The sequence below is a fragment of the Metarhizium robertsii genome (genome assembly GCF_000187425.2).
Source record: "Metarhizium robertsii ARSEF 23 chromosome Unknown MAA_Scf_15, whole genome shotgun sequence".
NCBI classification, from domain to species: Eukaryota; Fungi; Ascomycota; class Sordariomycetes; order Hypocreales; family Clavicipitaceae; genus Metarhizium; species Metarhizium robertsii.
In genome coordinates this window covers 128,325-138,408 of record NW_011942155.1, presented here as the reverse complement: position 1 = coordinate 138,408, position 10,084 = coordinate 128,325, and the positions used below count along the sequence as shown (strand labels likewise).

Sequence of the window (10,084 nt, the reverse complement as noted above, 5' to 3'; positions counted from 1 at the left end):
CCCTGACCTCCATAACCCCACCATGAAGACCGAAAGACCTCGAAGACCGAAATTTCTCCTCATAAATCACATCACTTGTGACTAATGATGTACGAGTGGTTTTTCTCTTATAGTAAGATAACTTTTGTCCAGTGACAGAGGTTCTCCGTGAACGAGCGGCTTGATTTTGACAGGCCGCAAAAGCCCTGCAGCTCCTCGCAAAAGGACGACCTCAGGTTTACGGAAAGTGGTGAAACATCAGGAACCTGTCACGTTATGAGACTCATGTTGACTAAGCTTCTTGATAAAATCATTATTTTTTGTTATTGCGAGTGCCGCAGACTCCGTCTGCAGCTCTCTTTTTAATACCAAAAAAACTTCCTTTCGTCCGAATTTAACTTTCGGCTAAGTTTAGTCATGATAGCCGACGCTATGACATCCAACAATTACACCAAGCTCTGCGACTTCAGTCTACAGAGGCTTATCCGACAGAACCAGAACGTGCTATTAATCATTTAGGAAACAGCGACCCTGACGATGGGGAAAACCAGTTGCTCGAAAGCGAAGTCCAGCTCCTGATTATAGTCTTCACGCAGCCGTAAGTTCTCCTGGCAAGCGGCAAAGCTGTTTTCGCTCAAGTTTAAAGACATCTTCAGTGGCAAAGACGACGCAAGTACTGACATCGTCTTCACGTCCGCGTGTTTGGCTATTTGGTCCAGAAATTGAGGTTCTCTCATGGGATAGGAGGTGGTACACCGGCCGACGAAAAGTTCTAGAACTGCATGGCTGTTGTGGGTTATAGCTGTCATAAGCGGAGAGTCTAGGTCGGCCTTCGATTCGAGAAGGATGGTTGCACATTCGACGTTGTCCGTGAGGGCTACCCAATGCAGCGCAGTCCGACCCTCTGGGTTGCATGCGTTGACTTTGGCCTCGTGCTTGAGGAGCAGCGTGATCGTCTCCGCTAGGCCGCCAAAGCTGGCTGACGCAAGCGGGCTGCTGCGAAGTTTTCCATTTGGCATCGTTGGATTAGGGTCCGCGCCTGCCTCGAGGATGATGCGCACGGCCTCGTCGCTGTGACTGTCGACCGCGTGCAGGATAGTGGTACGGCCCTGGATATCCATACTGTTTGGATCGGAGCCGTGGTTAATCAGGAGTTTCATGTCGTCCAGCTGGGACCGCGCTGTGGCCCAGTCGAGCGCGGTGCGACCCTGAGCATCCCGTAAATGGACGGCGCTTGGGTTAGCCTTGAGCTCAGCCTCGAGCCGCCTGTTGGATATGCCCAGGATGATCGTGTGGATCAGGGGGAACTTCTGCTCCTCAATCCAGTCGTTTCCTTGGCTGAGTCTGACGCATGCAAGCCCCAGCAGCTCCATATTGCTGCATTTCCCGCGGAATGTAAAATCATATACATGCTCATACGAACTGTATGAGGTGGTTCATCTATCAGCGGCTATATCGATGTGGTTGGCACTGCTTGGCATCATCTTGATACTTACTCTTTATCCACGTACGCCCCATGATTGATCAAAAATTGGACAGTTTCAAATTGGTGCATTCCACCGTAAAGCGCCCACTGACAAGGTTCTCAGCTCTTTCCCAAAACACACATAAATGTTGCAGGAGAAAGGGGTAGCAAAGCCTACTCTGATCAAGGTAAACCTTCGAGAAACACTCACATCTCGTGGAGACGCTAGCTTTCTACTAAACAGGTCTTTTAGACCGTCGATATTTCCGTTCATTGCGAACTCAACCACCTCGGCCGTGTCTGGAACTACGTTCTCCGTCGCTAGTTGAAACTGGGGAAGTGTGTTTGACATGAGTTTGGACACATGTTGGTGACGTGCCTCCCCTGCATTATCCGTAATTATTATTTCAGGAGGATCTGTAACATATTCAGCAGAGTCCTTGGTTCATGTCGTTGTGAACCTACCGGTCCCGTTATACTTGGGAGCCACCAAGCCTTGGCATTTTTGGAGAGCCCTGCGTACCGTCGAAGCCAATGAATGGTCGTCTAAGGGTTCTAGTAATCGCGCAAGAAATGGCGGCAGACCGCTGAATACTGTATCGAGTATATCATCTGGTGTTGGCTTGGGAGTTTCTATAGGAGGATAGACAAAATATTTAACAGGGTCGATCGGTGTAGACCGTATGGGTAGACAGTCCTTGTGCGACTTCGTGGTAATCTTGCCGCAAGAGCACCTATAGTGCTGGAGATTCTCGTGTCTCGCGTAGTTGTTGCGACTATAGCCACACTCATAGATGCAAGTCCTATGGGGGATCACGACAGTTTTCGCCCGCGCTGAACTAGGTGTTTGGGAACAATTTCTTCCGTGGGTAACGAGTGATCGAATAGTTCGAATGGCCCGTAAGTTGCAATGAGGGCAGGTTAGTGAACCTCGACCAGAAATTTGATTACCGTGGGTTCGGGATTTAGGAGGTATATCCCGGATAGGAGGGGCAGTGGCAGCTACCTCCTCCTTGCTGCAATTAAGCGTTGACAGGCCATTATCCGTTCCTTCGGCTGGGTCATGGTATGTACTGGTGGACGCGGGCTCGCGCTGGGTCGTGTGAGTTTTATCGGACTTGGCGCAACACGACCAGGATGGACTAGAGTTTCGACTGCTACGCGCAAGCAATTGAGGCCATCGGGACGCTGGATCTTCCTTGAGATACATGTATGCGTTATTGACAAGTAGGTGCTGTGTCTCATCTTCCAGGCGAACATAGGCGCCGACGACGTGGCTCCATCGATCAGTGAGTAAATCAAGCATCTTAGGCGGATTGGGCGGTGAGGAATCATGCATTGCCGCCAACGACGGCCCATCGCATCCCAATGTTGGTTCCAGGTTACCTTGTAGACAAAAGAGTTCAAGAATATCTGCATTTTCGAGGTGGCGATGTTCAAGTTCCTTGTCCATCTTCCAATGTGGGTGGGGGTTTGTCCGTGAGGAAGGAATCTTCAGAACACGCAGCCTCAGAAAGTGTTGGTTTTTGTTGAGATGCGCAGCGTAAGCCGCCGTCGTGCGGGGTCGAACAGGGTGTCTAATCTGAAATTTCCAACAATATGGTAGGTTGTTCCATCTGAGTAGGTGTTCCACTGCCCTTTTCCATATTTATAGTGGGCCGAATAAGTGGGACCGGCCGTGGGTAACCGTTGACATGGGGAGAAGCAACTGGGAAGTATACTGTGGCGCAATCGAGTGTATATTGTGGCGTTTCGTATTTAGGCTGGCAAAGAGTTGATATCATGCTGGGCGCTAAAAATGAGAATCGGCACTTAAAGCGACGTTCTCGCAGCAAATCCTTTGCACCTCGTCACACCACCCTTTTCGAGCCCGTAGCAACGACACCGTCGCCAAAAACTGCGACCTTCAAGATGGCGGAAGATTCATCCATCGCGGTACTGTCCTTCCCATTTATTGTTTTTCAGATATGCTAACTAACGTAGATGGGCGTCGATCTTGGCACGACCAATTGCTGTGTCGCCATAATGGAGGAGGGAAAGACTGAGCCGCGAGTCGTTATCCACGACTACGACAAGCGCACTTTCCCCTCAACTTTTAGTATAAGGGGCGACATCTGGAAGGTTGGAGAGCATGACATTACAAACCATCCTGACCATGTTCAATTCATCCACGATGTCAAACGCATCCTCGGGCGCAACTCCCGGGACGGGCGGCTAGAAGCGGACATCAAGAAATGGAATCTGCCTTTTGAGCTGGATGACGATGGCAACCCATTTTGCCGAGTCGGTAATGAACAAGTACGAGCGTGTGAGTTTGTGGCCCTGCTTCTCCTAAGAGCCCAAAAGATCGTCGAGGACGCAACAGGTAAAAGGGTGACGAGCTGCGTGATTACTGTGCCGGCGTACTTTACGGACTCGCAACGCCGAGCTACCCACGACGCCGCCACAATTGCCGGGATGGAAGTGCTTCGAATTATGAATGAGCCGACGGCGGTAGCTGTGGCTCAGCTCCGGGAAGGCGATAATAATGGCAAATTCTTAATCATCGACGCTGGTGGGGGAACAAGTGATTGCTCGAAGGTCAACCTATCAACCAGCCATGGTAAAAAGACATTCGTTGTCGAAGCCACGTCGGGAGATAATGCGCTTGGAGGACATGACTTTCTCCATGTTCTAACCAAACTGCTCGAGAACAAAGTTGATACTGTTCCATACAATGAGCTCATGGGCTTGTGTGAATTAGCCAAGAAGCAGCATGATGATCCAATTGTTATTCAAGTAAGGGGAAAGCCATACAACATTACGCAAGCCAAGTTCAAAACAGCCCTCCAGCCCTATTTACAGAGGGTGGGCAAGCTCATCAAGGAAGCTCTTGAGGGCGATACCCCGAAAGCCGTGATACTCGCTGGGGGGTGTTCCTGCCTAAGGCCTTTTGAAGACTTCGTCGACCGGGTGCTCAACGATACCAAGTTCCTCCCTCGGCGCCCGGCAGCTGAAGTGGTCGCTGAAGGGGCTGCCATAGTGGCCAAGTCCAAGAACATTGTCGTCACTGAGGTTCTGAGCCGGAGTTTGGGCATTAACACTCAACATAAAGACAGCCAGAGAGATGATGTCATGGAAGTCGTGCTAAAGCGAAACACTCCCCTTCCAGCCAGTTACACTATGGCGTTTACCGCCATCCATGAGAAAGAGACTGAAATCCGATTATACGAGGGCGAACATAGAAAATCCTCGGAAAACAACTTACTGGGCGTATTTGGCATTGCCGTGTCGGCCGGACAGGAAATCAAGGTGACGATCAGTGCAACTCGCGACGCGAAGGTTCACATTAAGGCGATTACGGCACAGAAGTCCGAGGAGTTAACGGTGAAGAGGAAGGGGTCTGAGTTGACAGATTCAGAGCTTCAGACTATGGGACAGAAAGCGCGACAAAGGTTGGCCTCAGGCGAAGTTAGCCGAGTCATGACAAGGAAACGCAAGAAGGGCCGACGCTAAGGCGGGTCCGCCCCCAGACCTCAATTCTCATAGTAGGAAGAAAAACTAGTCCTCAATGTATAGAGGCCAGAACTAAACAGATACTTCAAAAAGGTTTCTTCTTCCAACTGAGTTGAGTATGAAGCCTGTCCGCCATTGTAACGGGCTGAGCCCGATGTGGTTCGGTTTACACTCTCGCCTTCGGCCGGGACCCGCCCACGGGCGAACTTCCTTACGCGTCGAGCTCTCCTTTTCTTGTTCTGTTTTCTCTTTCTTCTTCAGCGTTTAGAGACTCGTAGTAGTCGCCCAGCTGGTTGTCAATATACTCATCTTGGACCGTTACAGGCATGAACGGAGGGAGGTATACTGTGGCGCAGTCGAGCGAATATTGTGGCGTCGTGCCGGGAGTACGGTATGGATACTATTGAACGTCACAGAGGAACACAGATGAAAGGAGTTGCGTTGATTCTGTAACCTAGAGATGCCGCTAAGGTAGACTGTTTATTTAGGCGCATGTTGGACCCTGCATGTGATATTGCGTCATATGCAACACCCATTAATGGCCAGTTTTCTCCCTAGACGCAGACATCTTAGCTTTAGGAACATGGACATTTGGAACCTCTGAGCAGACTTGCCTATCCTGGTATGATATCAGATAAGCAGGGTTAACAAGGATGATATCAGGATAGCAGGTTTAGCAGGTCTAACAGATATGATATACCACTGAGAGCATAGTTTTATTCTAGTTTAACTAACTGTTCGCTACTGTAATACTGTACTTAACTGGTCAATCGGTTAGTCTAAATCATTATCCTAGTTAGCTGGGACACTGCTGTTCAACTCCCCGCCCATAACGAGCCCTCTTCTACCTGGTGGAGACGCATAATGAGTCTCGTTTCGGATTCGACCATGAGCAGAGAGAGCATTGGTACGCCACAGTTTCCCTTGCTCTGTTTGCACTTTCTCGACAGCCCTAACTAGCCACTATCCAGGCATGTCGCAGGGGAGACGTAGTCCAAATTCCAGAGATCCGAAGATGAAGTGCTGCTTCATCTTTAGGCTCCATTGGCAATTAAGGCGATGATGCGCAAACTGCAGCTTCCCGAAAGAAGGAGCCTATACGCTGAGATGTTATGGTACGCTTAGCATAAAGGCCTAAGATAAATACTGTAACTACTAGATTAAATATTTGTGTGAAGGAGCTTGGTATTAATTGATGCAACGACATAGGTCCTAGTACGCTGGACAGCATTTCGCGTTTCTATGGAGGCACTATGTCGGCGGCATGATCCCTCTAAAAGGAGCCATCGAACTGATCGGCGGGTGGTCAATCAGAATTGGTGTCTTATCCTGATATCCGATCTATACAGGATAGGCAAGTCTGATTTCGGCATGGTGGAATCTAATTGTCTCGAGAATCTGTTGTTAAGGATGCGGTGAAATCGACTGTGGGTTTTCGCAAGATCCGCGTCATAGATATTTTTGTCCTGGATTTGGCCGAATTTCGGAAATGTCAGAGTATAAATTACATTTATGCTTGAAGGTGGGGTAGAGGGCAGTGGATGACGCAGATCATTTCCCGGTGCCATCGTGTCGGCAGACGCATGTGATTTACCAGAATGAAAAGCGAAATACTGAAACAGAATTTTGGGATATGAAGAGGGAAAACCCAACGGAGACCAATACTGCATATTTTGGTAAAAAATGTAATGTTCCCCCCCCCCCCCCCCCTTTTTTTTTTCTTGCAGGAGGAAGAGATGTAATGCAATTTATATCTCAACTCTCCCGAGTCAAGCCAGAAATTTTCAGTGTCATCCACCTTATCAGATGCAACAAGAGCCTCACAGAGTCAATTAAAGCAGGAAGGCGGTTAATTATGTCTGTGCTTTTGCGCCTGAAGCTTCTGCTGCTCGTGTTCAGAAAACCTGGCCCTCATAAACTAAGGCATGAGCTTCACTTTTAGTGTCTATATCCAAAGAGAGGCGGTAAGAAAATTCTTCCGAGCTAGTCCTCATCACGTAGTTTTAGCTACCAAAGTTCACATAGACACTTGCATGACCGTGACAGTGTTAGTTGTTATTGCCGCACCCTATCCCAGTTTCACAGCGACCTCACTTGAGGGCTCATTTGCGAAGTCTTATACACATTCAGATGGTTTTGTTTTTGCCTTCAGGAATTCAAGTAGTTACACTCCTACAAAGCCATCTGTCCATTGTGCTGTCAAGTGCGATTTGGGGGGACATGTTGCCCATGTAGACCGCTTACTGTCCCTGTACTAATACAAACTCGCGGAGCAGGTTGTCAGCGTAAGAATGATAGCTTCGTCCAGTCAAGACAACTACGGTACTCCCATGTATAATACTAATATCGCATAGCAACTCAATCACACGTTTGAAACTAGCCCTTCTTAGGTAGGCTGAGCGAGATAAAATGACAGACGATGGGCCAGATGACCATGTCTGTCATGCCATAACCAGCGATGTGACGCCCCGGCGAAGAAAGGGACCACTAGAATCGCGGCATGATTCCTTGGTACGCAAGGTCCACGATTCGATGGCAGCCTCTACACTTACAAACGGGTTCGCGGCCATAGCAACAAGCCGCGATCACCGCCAAATCCCTGATGTTCAAACAAACGACTTACAGCGCTGGCTCTGCTCACCCCAGTGACGCTGAAAGTAACTCGCTCCGAGTGGCTTGATGCAAATTGCCCTAGACTGAGTGACTCCGCTCTGTGCCCATTTCATCACATCAACTGCAGGGGCTATGTTCCCTCTGCGGCTACGCAAACCAGTCTGTGTGCATGTGCCAGCTCAACAGTCATCTTCTTTTTCCAAGTCTGAAGTAATTTAATCATTCCGGCTCACCTCCCCGGTTGTTCCATTCTTCTCCCGCAAGAGGCTTCGTCGGTCATCTGTATTTATCAACAAAGCAATGATGCATATCGCCCATCTTGTCCGACACCATCCTTTGGATCACCCGGCCACAGAGACTCCTGAATGTGACAGGCAAGGATCTGCTCGAATGAGGCCGCATTACTAGTGGCCGTTTTGTGAGCTCCATTGTTCCACACCTGCAGGTATGTGTAATTCCGTCACCGGAGTTGGCTTCACCGTTCCGCCGGGCCCTCAAAAAGGTTGGGTCATCTTAATGGGGCTATTCAGGCCCCTGTGGATGCAGTCCAATTCTTCGACGCAGGGGTAAGTCCCTGCACATAGATGTGGGCCACCCCCCCATATGGGCCGCGTAAAAATATCTACAGTCCAAACTCGACTTCCATTTCATCATAGTTTATTCGCCTAATCGATTTGAACTACGATGCAGTTTTCTTCATTTTCAGATACTTCTGGCTCTTCTTCATCTCCTCCATTATTTTCAGCTACATTAAATTCCTCTTGTGCGCGCTGTATTGCTTTGATATCGGCGAACCTCGAATTTGGGCTAGTTTCCACCTTCTTCCTTCGCTTTGGTCTGGCAGCCTCTAGCTGTGCTGCTAGTGTCTGAATCTGCAATTGGCCTTTTGCAAGAAGCTATCCTTCTCATCGAACCCTTTCGCAATCCTTCTAAAGAGCAATCGCTTTGTAGGCATATCGCTTTCTAGTTGGCTAAAATGTAGTACTTGAACCTTGAGATCTTTGGACCTCTTAGGAGTAGACCACGAGACCTGTGATGTCTCCGACATCCAAGATTTGCAAGACAAGGAAGTTCTCAATTCATCGGTGGTTTTCGTGCGTTATTACCCTTGTTACTGTTCTCTAGCAGGAGACGGCTCAAAAGAGGCTTTGCAACTGACACTGGCCAGAGACCGTTTGCTTTCCAACCACCCTTGATGTTTGATGCAGACAGCGCCTGTTTCCGAGCTTTTTGATAGCATATAAGAAAGTTTTGCTTGCCGACTGGGCTTGAATCGGTCAAGAGGCTTAGAAATTCGACCTCTTTGCGGTAGAAGTGCTTGAGAGGTGAGAAGACGGACAGATCGAGAGGTTGCAGGACATGTGAGGTATGAGGGGGAAGGTAAAGTAGATGAATCTTATGCTGATAGCATAGGTACATGAAATCAACCGACTCGTGGCTTCCGTGCCCGTCTAAAATTAACAATCTTTGCTCGGATGGGTCGAATGGCTGGGTCCTGGGAATAAACATCTTTTCAAGCCACTCGACCGCAGTTTGGTCCGAAGTCCAGCCGTTTTTTGTCGCTGTGAATTGCCAATCCTTGAAATAACTTAAATCGTGCGAAAACCATTGTTTCTGAACGGATTTTCCCTTGAATATAACCAAAGGCGGTAGTGCGCAGCCAGTAGCCGACACGAATTCGATAAAGGACGTCCAGGCTCTCGAACCCGGCGTTTTCTTCTGAACAGAGCGTCTCTCCGAACTTCCAACGACTAGACCATTCTCCCCCAAGCCTTCCACGATGCCCGCTTCATCCATGTTGTACCTGTTCTCTGGCTCAATAGCCTGGATCTCGGGAATGTAGAAATTTCTAAACCAAGGTCGAATTACCGGGGTGGAAGCACCGTTAACACGTGCAGAGTCTCTATGATAGCACCTCTGCGTCCGAATTTCAGGGTTTCTTCTCAGAAAAGCCTGCATCCAGTGTTTTCCAAGTGGTTCGTGGTCCCCTTTGACGGCAAGCATCCGCTCCGCGAATTGTCTGATCTGCGAGTGTGTGGGAGGGGGGCCTAGAGCGTCCTGGATTAGAATCTATTCGGTAAGTTTATTTTCTTGCGTCTGGGAAAGCCTCTGAAGGGAAGAAAATGCATCCTTTCTACATTCCCGGCCATGCATGCGGTTGAAGAGAGCGGCCCTTGGAATACCCTACTCCATCGAGGCCTTCCGGATAGACTTCCCATTGGCGAAGGAATCAAGTGCTTGGTTGATGTCATGTTCGGTATATTGGATTTTCATTGGATCAGGAGTGCACACGCGAAATTGTAAGGAATGTGAGCCATAATTCATGGAGTTATCAAGCATCGAAGTAAATGATACGGTTAATGGTGCGGGGTTTTGCGGGTGGCCCATATGAGGGGGTGGCCCACATCTATGTGCAGGGACTTAGGTGAGGAATAAGCGAATGGTACACCAAACCGTGGCACCGGTACTCCGCACACAGGGCAACCCATGCGACAACAAGAATAACTAGTTACCGTTTGTTTTATTTTCCTG

General features: G+C 49.0%; 3 protein-coding genes across 3 annotated transcripts; 1 reads left to right on the top strand and 2 right to left on the bottom strand.

Moving 5' to 3' along the window:
* Positions 1–494: 494 nt before the first annotated feature.
* On the bottom strand, positions 495–2,897 carry MAA_09123 (Ankyrin repeat protein; the record flags this gene model as incomplete). The annotated part of the gene is made up of 4 exons (XM_007827121.1): positions 495–1,401; positions 1,476–1,552; positions 1,656–1,861; positions 1,910–2,897. The coding sequence occupies 4 exons, from the start codon at positions 2,895–2,897 to the stop codon at positions 495–497; spliced, it is 2,178 nt and encodes a 725-aa protein (XP_007825312.1).
* A 572-nt stretch (positions 2,898–3,469) lies between these two features.
* On the top strand, positions 3,470–4,939 carry MAA_11723 (Ankyrin repeat-containing domain protein; the record flags this gene model as incomplete). Its single annotated transcript, XM_011412638.1, has 1 exon — positions 3,470–4,939. The coding sequence occupies one exon, from the start codon at positions 3,470–3,472 to the stop codon at positions 4,937–4,939; it is 1,470 nt and encodes a 489-aa protein (XP_011410940.1).
* A 3,687-nt stretch (positions 4,940–8,626) lies between these two features.
* MAA_09124 (transposase) lies at positions 8,627–9,804 on the bottom strand (the record flags this gene model as incomplete). The annotated part of the gene is made up of 2 exons (XM_007827122.2): positions 8,627–9,622; positions 9,691–9,804. 2 exons carry the CDS (start codon positions 9,802–9,804, stop codon positions 8,627–8,629), a joined length of 1,110 nt encoding a protein of 369 aa, XP_007825313.2.
* Positions 9,805–10,084: the final 280 nt, after the last annotated feature.